This window comes from Morchella sextelata (genome assembly GCF_020137385.1).
Source record: "Morchella sextelata strain SCLS chromosome Unknown scls_1, whole genome shotgun sequence".
NCBI lineage: Eukaryota > Fungi > Ascomycota > Pezizomycetes > Pezizales > Morchellaceae > Morchella > Morchella sextelata.
Window position 1 is genome coordinate 2,585,187 of NW_025408616.1, and position 24,303 is coordinate 2,609,489.

Consider the following 24,303-nt stretch of genomic DNA (forward strand, 5'->3'; position numbering starts at 1 on the left):
GAACAAGAATTAATTCGAAGTGAAGCTACCCGAAAATCCCCCAAATGGATAATCAAGTGGAGATGTCTTTTAAAATGGTACAAGAAAAACTCTCACTAATCGCCAATCTCCCAGCCCGTAAACCCTCCTATAACTCTTTATATGCCCCCTAGCCCCCCGTCTTGATTTCTAATGCAGCATGTGCATCATACCGGAACATTTTCTAAATCCATAATCGTAAAGTATACTACAGAACAGACGAAGAACCTCTATTGAGATGCACAAAAACCAACAATGATCGTGATAACACAAATACAACACAAAAATTTAACGCCGGGAGCATACAAACACCAGAAAGAAACCTCCCGCCCATACCCGCCGCTTAAACCCTTCCCTTATTTTTTAGAACCTGCGTGTATAACCCCTATCTGTTTGACCACCAGATCCCCACTGGCGGTTGGGTTGCCTCTTCGGAACATCACACTCAAGAACCTATTTGTCACGATGTTAGATTAGTCCGTAAAACCAGTATTAAGATGCACAAGCATACCTCTACTAGTCCTTTTGCGAAAGTCTCACGAGCCGGATCATCGGCTAAAAATCCACTCCTATCGTTACCTCTCTTAGAAAGACTACGGAATGCATGTGCAAGCAGCTACGAGTATGTAAAATTAGCTTCGATTTTCATGTTATGTGACTCGAAAAAGTGCTTACCCTATCCAATAGTCTTCTAAAATCATGCGTAGTCTTCGCAGTTTGTGTAGGAGCCAAGAATGGAAGCCAAGAATCGATCTCCAAGTTGTTTCCATAATTCGTCAATTTCCCGCCAAATAGCATTGCCGCCAGAGGTGAACTTTCTGTGACAGTACGAAGGAGCAAAGTTGATCCATCATTGCTCCTAGCTTTGGCCGAATAGGTAACAAGGGTTCCAAACGGTAATTGATCATCAGCTCTGTTACCGTAGTGTACAGATGTTGGATGAATCATAGTGAAATTCTCATTCGCAGTCCGGAACCCTCTTCCGCCAGTATTGATACCCAAGTTAGGGTACATGCCAGCCAAAGTGAGGGCCTTGATGAGTGGTACACAGTTGGAGTTATCGTTCAAGCGTGCATGCCCAATTTCTGATTGGTAACGCTGGCCTTTCCTAGTGAATGGAATGATACTTGCCTGAACCAAGATCTCCTCGATTTGTTCAGCAGTCTGCTCAAGAGTCCTCAGAGCACCTTTATGGAGGAAATTGTCATCTGCGAATCTACTCGCCGCGTATTGACCTTTCTGATCACGAATCCACCTCCATTCACGGAAAGCGTTGACCATAGCCATGTGATCACTGCCTGTACCGCGAACAAAAGCATGCTTTGCACGGTTGGCATCTTGTCGTTTTTCTGGAGGGCTGACGAATAGATCTCTGGCGGCTGTAGAAGCACCCAAGATTATGATTGGGTCAAGACAACGGAAAATGACAGCGAGCAAGATCATCTTTCCAAGTGCGGGCTCAACAGGCATGGTGGCCAATACACGCCCCAGAGGCGTCAGGCGTTCGTTATCAGTCAAGGCACCAAGTGTCATCAATTGATTGAGTGAAGCATCAATGACGTTTGGAGTAGGTGCTTCTATAGCCTCAGACAAAAACTGCTTAACTGGGTCGGTAAAGCCTTGTGCCTTGATGTCTAAACAAATTTCTTGAAGATCTGATCTCAGCATTTCCGGCAATCCTGTGGCACGCATCGACTCGAATCTGTTCCTAGAGAACAAGGCCCAGTAGTTTCCGTTCTGAACCCGACCAGCTCTCCCAGCTCTTTGCTTTGAGTTCGATTTACTGATCCAAGTGCATACAAGTTGAGTGATTCTTCGTGCCTGCTCGTATTGCTTCTCCCTCATCTTTCCGCTATCGATAACATATCTGACATCTGGAATGGTGACGGAAGTTTCCGCAATGTTGGTGGAAAGGATAACCTTGCGACAGCCCTCTGGAACATCATCAAACACTTCATTTTGATTAGGGATAGAAGAATGGAGTAAGCAGAGCTTGAACTTGTTCACATCACTGAAATCAACACCAAGTGGTTTTCGAGTTCGAAGGGCTTCATCAAGTCCCGTAATTTCCTCCAGACCAGGCAAAAATACCAACATGGCGCCTTCGGTAGTTGTCTTTGCGATATGGGCTACAGTGGTTGCAATGAGGCCGATTGGAACAATGGCATCCTGCTTCTCGTTTGAAACAACCGCTTGACCATCGACACCAAGCTTAACTTCTTGTTTCCAATTAATAGTAGTGGAATTGTCCACCGCGTCGTCGTCCTCAGGAGCCTCTTCTCGTGTGGAAGCAGCTCTAGATGGAGCCCTGGAGGGAACTCTCGAAGCAAGCCTAGACGCAGGGGCGGAGGCTGAAAGGTTGCCTTCAATTCCGAGATACTCCCTCGAATCGGGCTCATTGAGCATAAACAACTCGGCGGGTGAATGTGATTCTTTGAGAATTCCCCTGATGTCTTCAAGGTACAGTTCCTTGACAGGGAAAGTACGTCCAGGAACACTAAGATCAGGGCAGGGTACAAGCTGATTATGCTCGTTCTTTTCCGCGAAGTAATTGGAAAAAAGGTCTGTGTCCATTGTGGCACTCATAAGCACAACCTTGACATCAGGCTTCCCAAGAATTTTTCTCTCTTTTAACACCCGCTTCAAAATAATTAGCAAAAAGTCGATGAGTATATCGCGCTCGTGGACTTCATCAATAACGAGATGGGTAACACCCTCTAACGCTTCGTCGGCAGAGTTTCTAAGCTGTTGAAGGAGGATACCGGTCGTGCAGTAAGTGATGCTTCCGCCGGCAGAAGGTAGCTTTGAGTCGAATCGGACGTGGTAACCAACAGACTTTTGAAGAGATTCGTTTCGCTCTACTGCAACACGTTGTGCCACAGAGGTGGCAGCAATCCGTCTAGGTTGGGTACAGATGATGTTGCATTCAGCACCCCTCCCTTCCTTAATCGCCTTCTCGAGCAGAATCTGAGGTACCTGGGCTATAACGTGTTAATAAATTTTTAAGATGAAAGGCGATTGATTGAGACTTACTCGTCTTTCCAGATCCAGTGGCACCAACAATAATGCTAACGGGGTGGTTTTCAACAATATCCAGAACCTTGGCCTGGTATTGGTTCATCGGTAGCTCTTCGCGCTTTTGCCTCAGAGTAGTCAATGCAGGATCATTGAGATACTTCTCGTAATCCTCCTGCAGCTTGATATTTTTAACTGCCGCGAATGCCTTATCTAAACGCCTCCACGGGTTCATCCTCCTGCCCTTCTCCTCCTTGGCCTCCATCATGTCCTCTTCTTCTTCAGACGGGGGAAGTCCGACCCGCCTAACACTCATCAGAGTATCAGTCATGGCCATCACCGAGTCATTTTCCGTATGTATCCATGCGGGAGTAATTGGCTTCAGAAGTTCTCCGTTTCCAAGCCTAAGAGCCTCCAAAAATTTCGGAAATATCCCTGGCTCTCTTTTCTTCAATTCCACAGCACCAGTTAGATAAGCCGCAGTATCTGCTGCCTTTTTACTATGCATTTCCACTGGCTCTCCCAGCGGTTCGTTATTGAGCATCATCTGCCCAAGGAAGTAGCCGGCTTTCAGCCGTTTAGTTCCTCCCGAAACCTGTTTTATAGTACAATCGTATGTGACGCCTCGGTTATGCATCTTGTAAAATTCGAAAAACTTTCTCGCGTTACGAGTGCTAAGAGCTAATAGATCTTTAACAACAATTGTCGATTCGCCGTGCTTAGCGTGATATTCCTCGGCCTGCTTCTTGAACTCCACACATGCCAAAATCTCCGCGATCTTTTTATCAGCAGCGCGGGCCGAGGCCTGAATATTCTGTTCCGGCATCTCTACAGTACACTCAACTAGTGGCCTTCGGTTTCCCGGTCGTTGAGTTTCACGAAAGATGAACATTGGAACGGCATCGAAACGTGCACAGTAATCGTAGATATCCATTTTCGCGTCGGATTCATCGTTTAACAAAGCCTGGTCAAAAGCGGCCTCATGGGAACCTTGGTAGATAATGTCTTTGAGCAAGCCGTTGGAATGAAGTTTAAGAACACAATGCTGGCAAGCGATTTTTTCCGAATTTTTCTGAAGTGAAGAGAAAAATCAGCATCCAATTAACAATGGCCAGAGAGAGTCCTGAACAAACCTTATGAGAGTGATCTCCAACGGCCTCAATTTTTTGACCATTTGGAAGTGTGACGATAACTGTACACCTATAAAACCCGCCCTTCTGGGTTAAGAATGCAGATTTTGCCGATAATGTCTTGAAATCCCATAAAAATGCCTTTGGGTTATTAAACAGTGCCTTCGGTGCCTTCTTATAATCATCCTCTTTTAGGGCCTCGAAATTCTTTTCTAAATAAGCTTCATCGACGAGCTCCCTTGGCCTCACATCTCGAGACTTCATATGACCAGAGGACTTCGATTGGGGCCATTCATTGTGCATTCTATCACCCCCTCTCCCGGCTCCTCTTGGGGGTGATCGCTCTCGTCCCTGTGTTTTGAAACTCCCCCTATTATTTCGCTGAACTGGTCCTCTGGAGTTGTGCCCACCAGATTTCGACCCCTGCGGCTGGAATAGAGAATTGTGGGTAGATCTGTTGTCCCTGCTGTTATTTCCTCCTCTTCCGGCTGGATTCCTCCAGCTCCTATCAAGATCTCTACCGTTTCCCACGGGGCCAAGCCCATCGTACTGCGTCCACGCCTCCTCGCCAGATGGAGCGTAAAAGTTGCTTGCGGGTCGGACTGGAGCAGGAAGGACACCAGGCCTTGAGCTTGCGCGCCAGGAACTAACGGGAGACTGGGTGGCGAACCTGGAAGCATTTTGTTGTTGTTGCATGATGTACCGCAAATGGAAGCTCTGTAAAAATGTTGCGTGAAAAAAATGTCAGAAATCAAACGCCACTTGAAGAGTTTTTGGTAGTAGTTGATGACTGTAGGGCAAAGAACAGGGTATATTAAATGCTGTATGGTTTTCTAAAGGTCGTAGAAGTACAAAGGGAGATGTAGGACAGTGAAGAGAGGGAATAGGAGAAAAATATGAGGTGGTTGAAGTGTACGTGGAAGGGATTCCAGGAACAGGAAATCCGGGGCAAAGGGGGCAGTGACCTACCGACAGACGCCTCATGTCGCGATAGAATGATATCCCACTTGGGCCGCCTCTGGTGAGAGCAAGGTTTCACAATGCACACAAGCAAATGATGGTTACCTTAATCGAACGACCCTAACAACAAGACCGCAATAAAGAGAAGAGTGTTGAAAGGTTGGCTTTGGAGGGGGCAATCCACAGCGTTTATCATGGTGTTTCGAGCCAGAGCCTTCCAAATTTTTTTTTCTCTGGGACGGCTCTCGGGAGTTCCCCGCCCTAGTCCATTTGGGGGAATAGAAAATGGGTCTTGGCAGCAGCCGATTTTGTTTTCACCAGGGCACAGGGCCCAGAAAGTTGGCAACGGTTTCGTCTACGAAGTAGGCACATATACATATAGTGATGCCCCATCCCTACGTATCTGTGTCTACAGTGGAGTCCCGATGGTGATAATAGCATATCTTTGGCTAATCCCAAGCAGGTCGGTATGGCAAAATTATGCTCGATACAAGCATAGTTATTCACGATAGTAGTACATACACTGTGTGAGGTTCCGGATCATATGTATAATACCTGCATGTCACTACCGCCTTATTACTTTATCCTCCCTACGAGCATACATGCATACAAGTACTCTACCACTCCCCATTGCTACACCATATCCAGATATCTAATCAGTTCATGCATCATACCCCATAACTATCCCAGACAATCAAATAATTATACAACTTTGAACAGAGAGAATAGTGTCCAATTGAATCCTACTACCATCGCAGCGCCTATGCTGCGAAACTGAAAATACTTTCCATAGAAACCCACTGTCTCCCACACTTCTCTAAATATTTCTGAACTGCTTCTGACATAATCTTAAACCTCATTCTGTTTTTTTCCGCCAACACATGAAGGGTTTCTGTTATATCATTAGTCTTGATCTTCATCTGGCGGAGAAAGGTAGCAAACCGTTCTTATCAACTTCGACCTTTGCCTTTGCCTTATCCACATCAAACACACTCGAAAAGTACAGCAGTTGATTATACAGCATCTTATCCGTATACTCGTAACTCATAACTCCTCTGCATCCGCTTGCATGGCCTTTGGGCCCCAAACACATTTTACCATACACACTCATTTGACGCGTGCGATTGCCGCATTGTGTGTCGTTGCATACCAACCATGCATCGTAGTATTTGGTTGTCAATGATCGTATTTGATACTCAAGCTGCGCAACCACACTCGTAACAGTGACAAGTTTCCCACAAGAAGTATTCGCGCATGTAATTCCGTCTGTTGAAACCAGGTTCTGGGAGTTAAGGAGTCCCTCAAATTCAAATGACACCTTACATGAACGGCACCGGAGACTCAATTTTGCCGCGTTCTTAAATCGTTCTTCATCTGGAATCGTAGACTCCAACGGATGGATTTCACGCTCCTCCTGCCGAGCAGAATTGACGATTTGGTATTTCTTCGTATCAAGCCCTAGGCACTCGGCTAATCTCATGGCGTCTGTGCCATCAATTGGCCCACATAGACGTTCAATGGGTGGGAAAATCTGCTTAAGAAGGTACCATTCTGGATCAGGCTTCAGACCAGAGTCAGGCTTCTGGACATCCTGAATCGAGTACGCCCTTTCCGCGGGATTCTTGTCATGCCCTTCTCCATCACCCGTGATAACGTATGATATAACATCTCCGCTCTTGACAGGCTCCCCTCGCTCTTTCTTTCTTAGGGCTACCTGAACCTGTGGCATCGCCTTTCCGAAAGGATAATCTTCAGGGTTCTTTCCAAGCTTGGTGTAGATGATGTACTTCATGATTGGGAATTTAGCCCCCCTGATTTTTGCTGCAAGATCACGGAGGTAATCGTGAATTTTCTCCACAACAATCTCCGTTTCATCCCCCGAAAATATTTCGTTTAAAATATGTCTATCTCCTCATTAGTATCAGGTCACTCCATTTTTAAGCCAGATGAACTTACGAGGAAACCTCTTTTGACAATTGACAGAATTCTCGTCTTCGCATATCCAATCCCTTTACCTCCAGTTTCGTATCTAGCTTCCCGTTGATTTCCACGTAATTAATAGCTGCATACTTCTTCTTCGCATGTAGTAGCAGTCTTTGGAAGATGTTGTCAATATCGATCTCTAGCAGCCTGTACCGTTCATTGACCTTCTTTTTAAACTTATTTCCAATTTCTATGGCATCACTATAATTGTCTACGTTGGTATTGATCATGACGGAGTCAGTATCACCATAAATAACTCGCAGCGACATTGACTCTGCCAGTTCCTTTGTTGCACGTAAAATCTCACGACCTTTGAATGTGGTGAGCATGGCTAAAGGACGTGCATAAAACCGTGAGCGGGTATAACCCAGACAACCATACATAGAGTTGGCCGTCAACTTCAGTGCTTGTTGTTTGATATCCCACTATTCCCTAATCAGCTATATCCTCTGCGGCTAACGCCAGAAAACAAACCTGTGACTTCTGCACCGCTGTGGCGCCTTTATCCTTCATTAAATTTTTGACTTGCCGTCTCCTTTGTACTAATGTACTAATCAACTTCGGCAAAATTCCTAATGCTTGTTCCTCTGGGACTTCGGGAACCTTATCCTCATCATCATCATTCCTCTCGACAGTAGTGAAACAGATGTTGTATTCCTGGATGATGCTAGGATATAGTGAGTTGAAGTCCATGACTAAGATAAATTTGTCGTACAGCCCTTTCTCAGGCTCGAAAACCAGACCGCCCTTGTATTTATCCTTCTTTTTTTCGGGGGCAGCTTCTCCATCTACACCTCCTTCCTCCTCATCGGCTTTGATGGCTTTGTTACCCTTGCTAGAGTCTTTATCGGGACAGACGAATTTGTTGCGGTAGAATTCATGGAGAAGAATGTACTCGTTTCGTTCTGCACGGGTTCCACTAAGTGTACGGGCCCATGAGTTACCAGCGAGGTTAGTGAGTTGTTTAGTAAGTGGTAACATTTGGATCTTGAGTGCAACAGCCGCAATGAAGTATGTATCCGCCTCACAGTGTAGCACGTAATCAAGCAATCCTTCCCCGTTCGATGCCCAAGTCCTAAGTGCCTCCTCGTTATCCAGTTCCTGCCGTTTCTCTGAAAGAACAAGTTTGCAGATCTCGGTAAGACTCCAAGACTGGCATTTAATAAGAAGTGATTTTCCAAGGTCATTCGCAAGATCACACATTAATCGTCCTGAGACAAGTTGCCGTTCTGCGAAAAAGCTCCCTGCCATTTTCCCTCCGTATTGCGGCCAGGACATTCTCTTCATCCTTCCAATTCTGTGCCAATTTGGAGTTTTTCGCTCTTTCATGCGATGTAGGAGAATGCTATAATCCACACTCTCAAGCTGATGTCCCATCAACACGTCCGGGTCGGCCTGCTGCAGTTTTGCCAAGAATAAAGAGAGCAACATATTCTCCGTCTTTTCTTGTCTAATCGTTCCCCGGTGTCGCTCTGCAGCTTCCTCGAATCCATGGGGGAAAACCCCGTTAATAGGCCTGACTATCGAGAAAGTCTGACATGGTAGTGTCTCCGGCGATGCAGCATCAGTAAGACTGACGTTTTCGTAAATTCTACAAGAGATAGCAATGATCTCTTGCTTGTTCTCCTTTACATTCATATGTGTCCTTAAAGCGATACTCATGAGTGTGAGTGGGGGTGACTCTGAAGAATCATCGCCCAACACCGTGATTTGCGTGGGTTTCTCGACTTGGACTTCTAGTTTGCACCACGACGCATTCTGAACAGCGCTGAAGTCCCCACCTTCAACTCTGAGCCAACAGGGCCCCATTACGTTTCTGCAGAGGACAAACTGTTCAAATAGTGAGGTATTGGTACCGAAAACGTGTGAGAAGGTGTTGCCCCTAAGCTTCTGTGGCAGCGCCGGTTGATTATATGAATACTGTACTTTGAGGTAATCACCTTCCCTTGGGATTCCAGCAAGTTCGAATGCATATTTTCGGGAAGTGGATTTAGACCTATATTCTGTGATGCGATTTTTGTCCAATATGGAAGTGACTTCGTCGTAAACATCAGTCATTTCGATCTCTTCGTTGTCTTTTGGTAAAAAGAATAGACTCCTCTGAATCCCATCAATCTTCAAGAACGCGCTGATATATTTATTGGTCCCTTTATCCATGACTTTTCCAAAAAGACATAGGGACCCCGAAACCTCTGTGTAATCCAGCCAAAATATCTTCAAACTTCCATCCTCCTCTAAAACATCTTCAGCCGCTAGCTTCCCGTATTTGGTATTCTCCACTTGTGGTGAGCTCATAACATTCAAGCTCCCTGTCACATTCTTCCACGCAGACGAATCAATAGCAATTGGCTTCCGTGGAGTGCTAGCCGCGTGTTTCGGCTCTGGAGCCCTCATGAGCGAAGGTCTCGAAGCAGATATATTTATCGCTTCTGATCTAGCCCCTTTGTTCCCCTTTATTTCTGCAATCGCGAGGTAATCATCATCGGAGTCTTCTTCTTCTTCTTCTTCCTGTTTAAAAGTAACTTTTTTTTGCTGTTTTGTGCCTGCCAGAGGAGAAGAAGGCGGGATCTGGGCGTCGGACATGAGTATATCGTCATCGGCGATGGGGGCGCCATATTCATCGTCCTCGTCGTCAAATACACGCATTGCAGGGGGGGAACTCGGGATAGAAGGTCTCGTGTCATTATTGGCAGATTTGTTGAGGCCAGAAGGTTTCTTCCTGTCTCCTAAAGCGGGGGAGAGGCGGCGGGTTTTACGAATCGAGGGCTCCTCTCGGGTGCGTTTAGAGGATGATATATTGTTAGGAAGTTCACTATTAAATTCTTCGAGCAGAGAGTTCATGAAATCTTTATCCTCTTCCGTAGCTATTGGCTGTACCATAGAGTGCTGATTAGCAAATAGACAGGTGGGTACAAGAGTTCCGCCGCTACATACCTTCTTTGGCCTGACAGATGGCACAACATTTGCAGAACTGAAGTATTTAGTGATATCCTTATCTCTCTCCATCTTTCTCTTTGCTTCATCCTCACGCTTCTTCTTTGCGCTCTTGCCTTTTCCCTTCTTCCCAGCCTCCTCATCACTCTCCTCATCATAGCTCCCTTCCCTTCTCCCCTCATCTCCCCAATCGTCCATACCATTATCCATGTATCCCTCGCCATTGTCGTCGACGACAAAGTCATCCTGTGCCAGCCTGTCGCGGACAACTTTCTTATACTCATCCTCGTCAACCTCCACATATAGATCCTCTTCCTCCTCAACCTCATATGTAGAGGCGCGCGTTTTACCCGATTTCTTGAGCTCACGAAATTCAGCAAATTTCTCGTGTGGGGTGCGTTTTGTGCCAGTGCGGCGGGAGCGCTCCATCTTTGCGTGTTGGACGGAACACGGTCGTAAGGTCGTAGAGCGGATATCCGGGTCTAACTCTGTTCCACTTCAATAGAGATCACGGAGGTTATTTTGAAATATCCTGCGTGTCTAATTAAGTGAGTTTGTGACTGAGTGATTTGGAATCATTCACGCTGTTGCCAGGAGTGGTGTCCGGGTTGAATCAACAAAATTCGCGTTCCCTTAACTCACGCGTAGGAAGAACACGTCCCCTGCCAAGAGCTTAGCTATTTACTTTAGATAAGATTGGGACCCGATAACGTCGAGAACGTTAACAACGTCAACCATAATCATGCGATTATTCTAAATGATCAGCTCCAAAATGCCCCGCTAAGCAGGACCGCCGGGAAATAAATCATTGGCAAAAATGATTACATGTAGTATTACAGCCCCATCTAATATGTACTGCCCTTAATTCTGCGAACCTACTAGCCCTCTGATTGGCCAAGAGCGGAACCTAACCCTGACCTCTGCGTGGCAACGGGCTCAAATGCCACGGAATGTCAAATTCAACTGCGGCTTTATACTGGGGGGTATTGCGCACTATTATCAAATTAAAAAAATACCCCAAGCGGTACATTTTGGGTGGTTATAGTATCTCTTCTTTCATACACAAAAAAAGAACAAAAAGTACTGTGCGGTTCCGGGACGAACTGGCACTACTCCCACCCCTGGGTCGAACCCTGGCCTTCTGTGATCGAAAGCAGGGCTAAACCTCGCGGTGTTCTTTGGCGAGGGCTAAACCGTTAGACCACTCGCCCATGTGTGTTGGTGGCTAGAAATGATATTTGTGCGCCAAGGATGGTTGGCTAGTTTACTAGTACTAGAGAGCAGCTGTGGCCAAAGCAAAACGTTGATAAATAATCTGTAGTGATTTCGTGGGGTCAATGATACGTGGTTCACTTTTGAAGTGATCATGGATAAAACAGAGAAAAATCTATTTACTGGCATCATACACCCTTTAACTCAAAAAAAAAAAAAAAAAAGTCGGACATATACAACCCGGAATAAAGTTATGGCAAAATAAAAGTACCCCATCACCCTGGTAGAAAAAATCCAATATTATAGCAATACTAGAACAAAAGAGTAACGTATTGAGCAAATCGTCCTCCAATCTTACGCAGATTTTAAAATAGCACTCCTCCTCTTCCCATCCAACAAGTTCGTAGCCCGCAATCATTCACTCCACGTCGTGAATAACCTAGCGTTAATAATAATGATAATAAAAAGAAGAAGTCCCAATTACATTTGGAGTCGAAAAAAAGGTATAGAAAAAAAGTATTTCATTAGTACCAAATCCCGATGCGAGAGAGTAAGGAAAGAAACTCCAGAGTAAAAAAAAAAATAGAACCCTAGGACTCATGATACCCCCGCAGTAAAATAGCGATTCGAGGGTTGAGCTTCCGGGTATAATTCTTCGAGCTAAAGCAATAATCCATTCACATACTGTGTTTTACAACACACCTGCCACAAACCACGTGAAACTCAAAGCAGTGACCAATCCCATACCGACAAGAAAGCCAAGCGCCCTCATGTCCATGGTACTTGCAGAATTGGGATCACAGGTGGCACATTCAAAGCCTGGGAGAATTCTGTCAGCGTGATGTATAAAAGGTGAGATGGGCAAATGAAAAGAATTACATACTGGCAAGAGGAACAGCAGGCTTAGGAGTGTACATCCCGAAGGTAAGTCCTGAATATGGCCCTAAATGTCCTGGAGAGGCGACTGCAGTAGGAGCATATGCATTGTCATAAATGAAGAGAGTGTATGTCGCGCTACGATTACCAAATATTAGTCCACTAATATATCAACCTCATATAGATAGGGCACTTACACAGGGAGCTTCGACAAAGCTGAACTCTGATATGCTTCAGTGTCCCAAATGGCTTCCGTTGTATCCGCACTCGCGTTCATCATAATAGGAAAGTACTGTGCACCGTCGGTACAGTATGCCTGAACATTTATTGCAGTCGGGGCAACCTGAAGACTGGTATAATTCCAGACGAATGTAACCGGGTCACCAATCTTGTAGATCTGGTATCCATCATACACACCCGGAGTTTTCATAGCCACACCACCTGCTTGCGCATCTGCTGAGATCTTCTTTGTTTTGGTAGAGGATGATTTCCCTGACGCCTTGGCTGTGGTCGAAGGGGCGACAGTGATAGTCGAGCCATTTTTATCGGTTGTTGTCACAGGATTTGCTTCTTCTGTTGCGGAAGCGCTGCTCTGCTCAGTGGTGTCTACGGGGGTTGCATCGACATCGCCTTGCACCACATCTCCTGAGCCGGCAGTAGGGGCTCCAGTGGCTGCGGTTGTAGTAAACAGATTAGGATAAAGTGTTGGTAAACAAAGATACAAGTCAACGATGGGCTCAAAAACACACCTTGTCGAGGCATCAACGCATTTGGAACAGATGCATCTGGGTGAGCTGACGCCGACAGGGCTACGAACGAGAGTGCGAGGCCGAAAATTAATTGGAAATTTCGCATGTTGAACGATGGCACGGAATAGGATTCAAGTTGATTTTGTTCGTATGGAAACTCCCTTACCCAGAATGAGTATCAAGGGGGTAATTAACGTGACGAGAAGACAAAAGCGAGTGAGTATGAGAACGAGACTAAGGGTGGGAGAGGAGAAAAGCGACTGTCAGGTAAGTGAAGAATGTAACCGTCTGTCAAATCCCCTGCGTTTCCAAGACTGGAGAAGCCGGGACGGGATTCAGGTGGCAGAGTAGGCAAAAAGAAGGGGAAAAAAACCGATTTGACTTCTATCCACAGTAATTGTTCACGGGTATCAAAACAACGAAACGAGTGAAAATAAACAGAACAACAAAAGATTGATCGATCAAACAAGCGAGCTGAAGGACTGGAGGAGAGATCACAAGCAGAGGAAAGTGACAGACAGAGAAAGGAGGGGATCAATGCAACCAACGAATAAGAAAGCAAGAGAAGTGCCTGTCCTGGAAAGAGCTTCCCTGAGACCCTGGAAGGACGGGAGGACGCTGCACAGGCACTGATCGCTTTAAGCCAGTTTTTCGCTGCCAGGGGTTGCTTGGGCTATTTTTAGGCTTCCGTGATCCGTACTCTACTGTGTACTCATAAATTCATGACGTTTCCGAACACGACTGCTATTGCATACCATATTAAAAAGCGCTAAATCCACCTTCTTGTATGTCATGCAATATTGGTCGTGTTCGGAAACGCTATGAACTTACGAGTACAAGAAAAGCAAAACACGAAGCTGACAACGACAAGACACACAACACCATCTTTAATATCATGATAAACTTATGACATTTGAAGTCCTATCAGTAGTGTGAGCTGGAACCTTGGTGTTATCCAGTTACTTTTCTCCCCAAAGCTACATGTACCGCAAAATCTCAGGAATAACGAATCGGACTGGACTGGGAATATTGGGCTTCGGATTGGTCAAATGCTTGTTGAGCCTCAATCCGACAAACCCAAAGCGTAACTTTTGGTCGTCTTGACCAATGGGTAAGTGGTATTCCAGCCCAGTTCGATTCGTTATTCCTGAGATTCTGCGGTATGCGAACTAGATGAGATCGCTTTAGTTCGTAAATTTAGCATATCAAACCATAACATTAATGTCACAAGGTCAAGAGGAAGAACTTATTATCGAATTTTCCTTGAGAATATATGAAAAAAACGAACCGATTATTTCTACACATATGGTTCACCCAGTCTTAAAGGTAAAATGAGAAAAACGCCAAGTCTCGAATAACTTTTCAACCACGATTGATATTAAAAATCTGGAAAGACAAACTCTTCTTCATCATGGTATCCAGCTTTTCTCTTTCCATATTTTTAATATCAATCGTGGTTGAAAAATTATTCGAGACTTGGCGTTTTTCTCATGTTACCTTTAAGACTGGGGGCACCATAGTATCCCTTGCGGGATGTGTTTAAAAAAAAAAAAAAAACTAAAAAAAAAAAACCAAGATAAAATAGATGCAATACTATAAAAACATGAGGACATTTCGTAACATCCTTCGCTCCTCATCACATAAACTCTTTTTTTAGGCTCCAAGTTCTGTCTTGTTTCTTTAGTATTGCTATTTCCTTCAACATGTGCCTGAATTCGTCCATCCTCTGCTTGTCTCCAGCTTCAATCACCCCTTTTGCAAATCCAGAGATTTCTACAGAGGTTGCATTCCCACCATTATCTCTCATATATTCTCGCAACCTCGTAATCAATCCGTCCTCCTTTTGGTGATACTGCCGTGGCGATGAAATAATGGGTTTTACACTGGGGTTTCTACTTCCAGACCTTGAATTTGAGTTAGAGCTAGTGCCACCTCCGCTAGTAGCGTTATTTCTTCTCCGCATAGTAGCCAACAGACCCGCTGCTGTAGGGATGACGGGCAATTCTTTATTTTCCTCCTTTCCAGCACTGCCAAATTTCCCAGTCCACGTTACAGTTCCAATAGATGCGGCTTGGGTTGTCCTGATAGATTCACGCAGTGCCTTTGCGGCGGCTTCAGCGACCTTTGTGGCCTGTTTTTCTGCAAAATTAACTTGTGTATTGGAGGCATTCATCACAGTGTCGTGCTCTAGAGCACTAAGGACGCCAGAGCCCCCGAAGATGCTTTCCATGAACCGCATTTCGTCGGTTTTATCTTGATTGGCAATATTTTCCTCGCTAGCGTCGTTGGAACTGAATTTCACGGTTAGAGATAAGAAACTACATGTAGGTACATATAGTTGTCAGAAGATACATACAAATTTTCCAGTGCAGCCACTCCTGCAATCTTCCGCAGTTCCATTGGGTCATCGTCGTTTTCTTCTGGTGCCGCCGCTGTGGTATCTGAAGAGATACCCTCGCCATATATCTTCTCGGCACCCCGGAACATATTCCCCGTCTCAGTCCCAACAGTCGAGTCACCGAGTTTGAACAAGTCATGCAAGTCATCCGCCTGTATTAGAAATTAGCATACACAATTCACGAAGAAATCATGTACTATGTATATGTACGGACTTTAAAAAACCGCTTCTGATTTGGATCAGTAAGAACTTTCAATGCCAGATGCTGTTTGTAAATCTGCCGATGGTATATTTTTTCTTCAATTGTTCCTGCGGTTAATAGCCTGTAGATGGTGACTGACTTTTTCTGCCCAAGTCTCCAAGCCCTCTCTCGGGCTTGCATGTCCGTCGAGGGATTCCTTCAATTACATCCCTGATTAGTCAAATAAAAACATTCGTTTTATTCATCAGGACATACCAATCTGGATCAAAAATGACAACTCTATCTGCACCAGTAAGGTTAACCCCCAAACCACCAACTTTTGTGGTTAGTAAGAAGACGTCGATACTAGTGTCTCTATTAAACTCATCGACAAGTTCCTGTCGATGTTGAATTGCAGTATTGCCGTCCATACGCCGATAATTGAAGTCTTGAAAGCTCTTGACGAAGTGTTCTAGAATATCAAGCATTTGACGTGTTTGTGCAAACAGGAGTGTACGATGGCCTTGCTGTTTCCAAAGTTGCAGGAGTGATTTTGTAATCTGCATTTTTCCAGAATATGCGCCTTTCCCATACTCATAGTCTTTTGCGTGCATAAGTGTAGCCCGATCCACCAGATCTGGGTGGTTACATATCTTTCTCAGTATATCGATTCCGAACAAACTGTTTAGTTTCCCGTCCAAAATTTGCGCACATTGCTTGCTTTCCAGAAACTTTTCGTACTCATCTTTTTGTATTTTTGTCAGTTTACAAAATAGAACAAGCTCACTTTTGCTTGGTAGATCTGCAGCAACATCAACTTTGAGTCGGCGCAGCAGGTAGGGACTGATAAGTTCACGTAGAACAACTGCACATTTATAGGCAGTTTGAACCTGGACATTTGAGGCATTGGCGTAACCGCCCATCTTAATTGGTGTCGCGAACTCGTTCTGGAAAATAGGTAAAGTCCCAAGACGACCTGGGAAAACGAAATCAAAGAGACTCCAAAGCTCGGATAGGTTATTTTGTAGAGGGGTTCCGGAAAGGATTATCCGGTGACGAGTCTTTGAATTTTTTAGTAGATGGTGGGTTTAAGGAATATTTGGTATTCACCTTGAGTTTTTTGCATGAGAGCGATATCTCAGCGTTGGGGTTACGAATCTTGTGTCCTTCGTCGAGAATTGCATATTCCCATTCCTCATTTAGTAGCAAATCTCCATAACTCTTGAGTCCAGCATAAGTCGTAATAAGAACATGTCCTAGAGATAAGTCAGTGGCATCATTTATGGGTGATAAATGGCAAGAAAAAAAAGACCTTTATCAAAAACTTTGCTGACAATCTTTCTTGCTCCTACTTGAGACTTTCTCCCCGAAAATGATTTTTCTTCCTCGAGAAGTTCATCAGAATCTTCTTGTTTAACATTCAGCATTCCACTTCCACTACTGTGAAGAATGGACACCCTGAGCGGTGGCCACCAAAGATGAAACTCATTCGCCCATTGTTTTAGGACGGTAGCCGGGGCAACTATGAGTACTGGTTTTCGTAACATATTGCTATGATGTAGACCCGCAATAAAGGAGATTATCTGAATGGTTTTTCCAAGTCCCATTTCATCACCGATAATTCCACCGGCATCTTGAGCGTGGAGCTCCCAAAGCCATTGTACGCCAATTTTTTGATAATCGAAGAGGGAAGGGAATATGTCTCCTGGTATCTTGAACCCCCCACTAAATACTGCATCTGCCTTGTTTGGATGGGGCATATACCATTCCTCAAGCTGGGGATTAGGGTTTAAGCCTTTGGCGGTACCACCGTTCGATTTATTTTCTCGATTCCTAGCCGTGCGCCGTGAAACTGACCACTTCTTCAGTCTTTTCTGATAGTACTTCTCGTCTCCATCATCTAATTTTTGCAAGTCATCTACCTCTACTGACTTTGCTTTTCTCTTTCTGAGCTTCATCGTTGCGGCTTCCTCCTCAACAATATAATCACCATCACCATCATCGTCATCGTCATCATCATCATCATCATCTGTACGATCCTCACTCACGCCCCCAGTTACAGTAAAATTATCTTCATCCTTATCGAGTCTCTTCCGATGATGTTTCTTTACCTTTTTGGGGTGCCCAGGTGAGTAGTAATCGTCTTCGCTGTGTGAGGATGCTTCACGTATCTTGAGTTTTCTGGAAGTATTTTGTGAGATGGATTCAAAATCCTCGGATTCTGTGGCATTGACTCTAGCGATTTCTAAACGGCGGCGCTTTTTTGGTATTTCATCTTCCTCTTCTGAACTCTCCTCATAGTCAAGAGATATATCTTCTTGAAAACCCGGTCTTCTCAGATTCTGATGTGACATCTTAGCCATCGAATTGGAGAGAGAGCCATCAACGTCCCTCTTGATGTCTAAATTGGACCTCTCCGCGCCGGGTACTTGCGCAAATGGCGTAATTTTACCAGTTCCTAAAACGTTCGTTAGTAGTCATTAATATTTCATAGCTTAAAACTCACTGATAAGGAATTCTCTTTCGGTTTCAGTAGGCAATCTTTCAGCAGCTGCTAAAATTGGAGCAGTTAAAAGTCCAGCCACTTTGCTATGGCGGGCACTAATACGAGCTTTTATGTCTGCTATATCATGATCGAGTGCATCTGTCTTCTCTTGGAGCTCCATGATCTGTACACGAAGTTCTGGCTTTTCACTGTGCTTCGTTCTCGTATGATTGAGCTTTTCGTGAACCCTTCCAAGGGAATACACAAGTTTCCTGCATTTGTTTTAGTTTAAATATTGAAAGTATTCTAAACGATCAGTATATACTCTTTTTCATTGTTGGCCTTTTCTAATCGTTTCTCATCAAGCTCATTCTCTCTGCCAGCAATCGCCTGGTCTGCCTATATACATACATGAAAACTTATCAGTTGGTGACCTTTACAAGCTCATATAGATAAGTGTACGTCAAGATTACCTTTAAAGTAATTTCCTTCTCTAGAACTTCCTGGTCCACGGCCTGAGCAATAAGTCCCGAGCTTTCTAAATTCGCAACATCTCCTAGGACCTGTGATATTTTGCTGTGAATACCGGCCTGAGACATGTCTACTATTTGATGATCTGTTTCTATTTCAGATATAGGAGATGAGCCTGAGCTTGATGGACTCAGGCGAGAAACCTGAATAGGAGGTCTAGTAGAGGATGTGAGGAAGTCCTTTGGCCTTCGGGTCCTGCGGAACTCCCGGTGAGATATCAATGGTTAAATTTCTATAGAGATCAACTTATTTGTGGGAAATACTTGTTAGATATCCGTTGTGAGATGTTGATCTAGAAGACGTGTTGAGCCAAAGAAGACGCGGGCGTAAGTAGGCGGATCACGTGAAAGGAATGATGCCAGTGTTGACTCAAGGTGATCTTGGCAACAAACGATACCGACATGTACGTACTTGTAGATGTAGAATAATTTGCGATTCTACTTTTGGTCATCTACTCCAGGTAGAATATCTATTCTACAACATAGATGGATTAGAAGAGGGCTTTATACCACATGCAGTAATATAAATCTACCTATCTAGGTCATTCTGTTTTGATATTATGTAGTATGTATTATATAAACGTAGCTGAGATCGATCAGGAAAAGTTAGTCTAAGAAAACGATAGGTACACCAAGAACAGTTTGATCTCAATTAACCCCATTACACATACATGTACCTACAAGTACATTTATGGTATTGTACATAGGTGCCTACCCTGATTATTAAACGGCCTAGAGTATTGTAGTATGAAGTCCTACTTGTGGGCAATCATTGTAGTATCATACCCATGCCTTGATTTAAGCCACTACCAGTCTCAATTATTTCAAAGTTTCTGTTGCCGGTACAGCTCTCTCTTGGGCTCCAGCATAATTTTTCCAACATGTTGCGGCGTCCCTCATATTCCAGTGCCTGCCAATAAACCCATATTTGCTTGTTGGATTGGTCATTTATGGTTTTTTTCCCCCCCCCTTATTCCCCCCCCTCGCATTTCCACCCCACTCCCCCTTCATTCTGACGTCCATACATGTTTTTTTTTCTTTCTCCTCCTTGAAGCTCCCTCCCCTCCTTTTGGCGAAGACTCCCCTGTACGTTGCGACCGCCGCGTTTGCACTTGCTTCCCCGCCAACAACGACCAGCCAACGTACCTCAGCCCAACAGTCCACCGACCGACCTCAAGCAACATCACCCCTCCAACGCACCACTCGTTGCAAGAAAAACCCGTCCTCGAAACCCGTTTCTGATATTGACGCCGTAGTGGGCCAATTTGGAGGCCCAGACTTCGTCTCCGTCAACTCGTTTGCCTACGTTCTTACTGAGTGAAGTGTAGCTAGTTTCGAGGTTTGGTCGGTTCCGTCGCCGTTTCTATATCAACAACAGCGCAGTCGACCCATTCAGCGCCGAAGAGACCTCCGGGCAGTCCCGCTGTACTGTCTCCTTCTTTACCGCGAAGCGAATCTACTGATCATTTTAACATCATGGATTCCTGGACAGCTTTCTCTGGAGACTCTTCTGCAAACCGTCAACAAAGATACCCATCAAATGTGCTACAACAGGGTAGCTCTTCTGGACAACACCCCCGAGATCTCAACCCAGGCCAGCAACCGCCACAATTAACTACAATGGCAGCATCTGGAGGGGCTGCGGCGGCAACTCAACAACCATATCAAGCTTATCATGGAACATCAGGTAACTTGTCAGCAGTGACCTCGCCAACCACTCGACTTGAAAATAATCCGGACTATAATATGGATGTGCAAATGCAGGATGCCGATCCATACAGCAGGACAAAATACCAGCAGGCTGCACAGGGTTCCCGGCAACCTTATCTGGGTTCTGAGGAATCCTCAGCTTCCCAAAGATATTCTCCTATGAACGCTAGTTCGAGTTCACAGGCTGCGTATACTGCTGCCCCTCCCACTGGGCATACAGTACAGCAAGCAAGCTACACCCAGATGCCAGCTTATCAGTCCCGACAATCCCCTTCGAGGCCAAATTATTCCAATAATTCGGGATCTTATTATACTCCAAATGCCTCTGCATCTCCTCGAACGAGCGCTCCACCATCAATGCAAAGTTATCAACACCCATTACAGCAACAACAATCTGCTTCAGGTTTCTGCGCCCGTTAATAATCCTTATTAAGTTTCCCATGCTAATCTCGGATTAAAGATCCAGACCCAAATGGTGGGCGCGGTGGTTATTATCCGCAGCATACCGCGACGGGACCCCAAGGTTCCATGTTTGACCAGCTATCTCGTCACCAATCGCCTCCTAGAGACCCACCGCCAAGGTTTTCACGAGTAACCAATCTTAATGATTTGAACCCACAAACAAACTCCCAACCTGCTTTCAGACGAGCAAACCCCGAAGGCGGATTCATCAGCGTAAGTTAAATATATTTGATCCCCATGATATGAAATTCTTCCAGCTATTCTAACATGTTAGATAAATAGCCGTTGCAAGCTTTGACAAGCTATCTTCCTGCGACATACCGGATATGTAATCCTAACTTCAAATACGAGTCATCACGGAATCCTCGGCGAGTTTTGACTAAGCCAAGTAAGGGCGTGAAGAACGATGGCTATGATAATGAAGACAGCGACTATATTCTCTACGTGAATGATATTTTAGGATCTGAGGAAACGAAGTATGTCCGCTGGTTGAGGATTACTCTATTCCTAATTCAACTATTTTAGTTAGGCAACTACTTACTATAATCTGTGTAATAGAAATCGATACCTGATCTTGGATGTTCTAGGGCAGGGTACTTTTGGGCAGGTAGTCAAATGCCAAAATTTGAAGACTCAGGAAGTTGTGGCGGTCAAAGTAGTGAAGAACAGGACCGCCTACTTTAACCAAAGTATGATGGAGGTTTCTGTTTTGGACTTGGTGAGAGTTACTGGCGTGCCACCAAAAAACGCTCCAAACAGCTGGTTTGCTAATGATATGTTATGAATCTTAGCTCAACAGTAAGCTGGATAAAAATGATGATCATCATATTTTACGACTGAAGGACACTTTTATTCATCGACAGCATCTCTGCCTTGTTTTCGAGCTTCTCAGTGTTAATCTTTATGAACTTATCAAACAAAATCAGTTCCGAGGATTGAGTACCACACTCGTACGAGTCTTTGCGCAACAGCTATTACATGCCCTATGCCTTCTTAATAAGGCTAGACTTATTCACTGTGACTTGAAGCCGGAAAACATTTTGCTGAAGAAGTAAGTGGTACATATTCCCCTCTGAAGTAGTGGAATCTAATTATAGTGGGCGTGTAGTTTGGAGAGCCCCATCATCAAAGTTATCGACTTTGGTTCTGCATGTGATGAGCGGCAAACAGTGTATACCTATATTCAATCCCGATTTTATCGATCCCCTGAGGTCCTTTTGGGTTTACCGTGAGTCGTCATCTTATACTTAACTCGAAAACCGCTCATGAAGTTTCAGATACTCATCATCTATCGACATGTGGTCTCTCGGGTGTATTGTGGTAGAGCTTTTCTTGGGACTCCCACTGTTCCCAGGCAGCTCCGAATACAATCAAGTCTCTAGAATTGTCGAGATGCTTGGTATGCCTCCAGTGTGGATGATCGAAATGGGAAAGCAAGCGGGCGAATTTTTTGAGAAAGCCCATGACGAATTTGGGAGAAAGACATATCAGCTTAAGAGTATGGAGAAATATTCGAGGGAGCATGGAACAAAAGAGCAGCCAAGTAAAAAATACTTCCAGGCTACTACTTTACCTGAGATCATCCGACAGTATTCGATGCCCAGGAAAAGCATGAAACCAATTGAGCAAGAAAGAGGTTGGTCGCCAATAATACACTTTACCACTGATTTAAATTTACTGATGCGTTCGTGTAGAAATGAACAATCGTATAGCTTTCATTGATTTTGTCCGCGGCCTTCTCAATATCAACCCTATGGAGCGGTGGTCTCCGCAACAAGCAAAAATGCACCCATTTATCACCCAGCAGAAATATACGGGTCCCTTTATTCCTCCGATGAATCTCAAAACACCACAGCCACAGAAATCACCCATGTCTTCAATGGAAGCACAACAAAGAGCGGAACAGGCCGCGCGCCAGAAACAGCAGCAAGCTCAACAGCAGGCCCAACAGGCAGCACATGCCGCGCAAACACAAACGGGCTATTCTACGGGTGTTCCATTAACATCCTACCAAGCATCTAGTCATGCGCAGCCTGCCGCGCCTGCCACGGCAGCTGCAGCAATGTATAATAATATGTATACTTCGCAGCCTCAGCAACAACCTCAGCAGCAGCCTCAGCAACAACAGCAGGTAGCTCCTCCAGCCTATACTCCCAGCGGAAATCAATACGGAAATCAACTGAATATAATGCAGCAGCATGCACAACAACCTGCACAGATCCCATCATCAAACCAGTATAATCCTGCACAGCAGCTGTACGCGCAAAACAGCCAAAGATCTGCCAGACAACGTTCGGCCACTATGGTAGATGGTGTTCCCCCGCAAATTCAGAGAGCTGCATCAATGATGGACCCCACTCAACCAATTCGCCTCCAACCCAGCCCGGCTTATTTCCCTCCACCACCGGGTGGTATCCCAGATGATCAACCCGGTCAGGGGCGGGGCCGACGACAAAGTCGGGGTGGAACTCAATATCGTAACCAGAATGTCGTAAGAACGTTAGAGGACCGGACATTGGAAGATGGTCTTTTCAACCAGCACTGGTGATAGGTTAGGAAACACGTCTCGGGGGCTGGATGTTTAATTTTCTTATAGTGGGTGGGACGGATTCTTTTCGAATGTCTGCGTGAAAACGAGCATGTTTTTTCCTTTCCTTCACACCCTTTCCCTTGGTTATTATGTGTATGATCTTATGAGTGAGGGTGTGGTGATCTCTTATGTCTGTCTTAGCAGTACCAGTGCGCCGAGATGAAATTGTCCAACTGATCTGAGGTGGGTTGAGGGTACACGGAACTGCATAGGGAAAATACCGTCACCCCGTTTTTTTTTTTTTTCTCGTTTTTTTTTTCTCCACCCCTCAAGGGGCTGTGTGGTTAAGCATGTTCGGAGAGCAACGAGACGAGGACACATCGGGATGTTGGAAATGATTCTTATATGTGAGCGGCAGTCGGGCCATTTTCTTTGTCAGTAATTCATTATCGCAACCTCCTTTTCCCTCAAGCGTGTCTTATCATTGTATAAGGAAGAGGAAGATTTAGATCTCTTCTTTCACGAGTTTATAACACCCATTTCTCATACGTTTCTATGCTTGGGCCTACGAGTGACATGCTATGATGTTACACAGACCTACATTTTACGGAGCGGAAAATCAGAGTTGATCGATTAAATATACTAGGTAATAGATCTCTGTACGAAAATACTAAGTATATACAGGTGTATATGATTTAGGTACAGTACTTTATGCCATCGATGCAGGCGATAAATTGATACAGCGCAAGGTATTGTATGCGTCTACATTTAAGTACATATACATGTATGTTTGTACCCTTGCTCAAAAGCCATCGCATGTAGGAATTTTCAATCTATATTCTAGATACCTGCATAAGATCCGTGATAACTGTTGTTAATTGTGTGAATTAAGTTACTTGTATCCATGACCTGAAATGATTACGCTGAATGGTCTTGTGATCCGGATGTGACCCGATGCTCTTAGGGTTAGGAGTGGGGATAGCCCTGGCCACACACATGGTTTTTTTTTACCATGCATTCTGAATTACAACCATCGCACCCCACTTTATCGAATTTATCGAACGACTGACGAGCGCCGGCATCGAGCCCATCAAATTAAATAGCTGCTTCAAATAGACCCTAGCAGTCTC

General features: G+C 44.8%; 5 protein-coding genes across 5 annotated transcripts; 1 reads left to right on the forward strand and 4 right to left on the reverse strand.

The window, feature by feature from the left end:
• Nucleotides 1-381: 381 nt before the first annotated feature.
• H6S33_000665 (uncharacterized protein) lies at nucleotides 382-4,859 on the reverse strand (the record flags this gene model as incomplete). The annotated part of the gene is made up of 5 exons (XM_044832067.1): nucleotides 382-471; nucleotides 530-634; nucleotides 694-2,999; nucleotides 3,052-4,105; nucleotides 4,167-4,859. 5 exons carry the CDS (start codon nucleotides 4,857-4,859, stop codon nucleotides 382-384), a joined length of 4,248 nt encoding a protein of 1,415 aa, XP_044700224.1.
• Nucleotides 4,860-5,884: 1,025 nt separating this feature from the next.
• H6S33_000666 (uncharacterized protein) lies at nucleotides 5,885-10,469 on the reverse strand (the record flags this gene model as incomplete). Its single annotated transcript, XM_044832068.1, has 5 exons — nucleotides 5,885-6,015; nucleotides 6,066-7,027; nucleotides 7,080-7,531; nucleotides 7,581-9,977; nucleotides 10,041-10,469. 5 exons carry the CDS (start codon nucleotides 10,467-10,469, stop codon nucleotides 5,885-5,887), a joined length of 4,371 nt encoding a protein of 1,456 aa, XP_044700225.1.
• A 1,474-nt stretch (nucleotides 10,470-11,943) lies between these two features.
• On the reverse strand, nucleotides 11,944-12,983 carry H6S33_000667 (uncharacterized protein; the record flags this gene model as incomplete). The annotated part of the gene is made up of 4 exons (XM_044832069.1): nucleotides 11,944-12,071; nucleotides 12,136-12,266; nucleotides 12,326-12,800; nucleotides 12,878-12,983. The coding sequence occupies 4 exons, from the start codon at nucleotides 12,981-12,983 to the stop codon at nucleotides 11,944-11,946; spliced, it is 840 nt and encodes a 279-aa protein (XP_044700226.1).
• Nucleotides 12,984-14,513: 1,530 nt separating this feature from the next.
• Nucleotides 14,514-18,540, reverse strand: H6S33_000668 (uncharacterized protein; the record flags this gene model as incomplete). Its single annotated transcript, XM_044832070.1, has 10 exons — nucleotides 14,514-15,168; nucleotides 15,234-15,427; nucleotides 15,490-15,673; nucleotides 15,733-16,201; nucleotides 16,244-16,517; nucleotides 16,567-16,712; nucleotides 16,769-17,914; nucleotides 17,963-18,213; nucleotides 18,267-18,340; nucleotides 18,415-18,540. 10 exons carry the CDS (start codon nucleotides 18,538-18,540, stop codon nucleotides 14,514-14,516), a joined length of 3,519 nt encoding a protein of 1,172 aa, XP_044700227.1.
• Nucleotides 18,541-19,947: 1,407 nt separating this feature from the next.
• On the forward strand, nucleotides 19,948-23,191 carry H6S33_000669 (uncharacterized protein; the record flags this gene model as incomplete). Its single annotated transcript, XM_044832071.1, has 9 exons — nucleotides 19,948-20,584; nucleotides 20,642-20,856; nucleotides 20,926-21,119; nucleotides 21,202-21,361; nucleotides 21,435-21,694; nucleotides 21,752-21,871; nucleotides 21,921-22,279; nucleotides 22,338-22,774; nucleotides 22,838-23,191. The coding sequence occupies 9 exons, from the start codon at nucleotides 19,948-19,950 to the stop codon at nucleotides 23,189-23,191; spliced, it is 2,736 nt and encodes a 911-aa protein (XP_044700228.1).
• Between the last annotated feature and the right edge of the window lie 1,112 nt (nucleotides 23,192-24,303).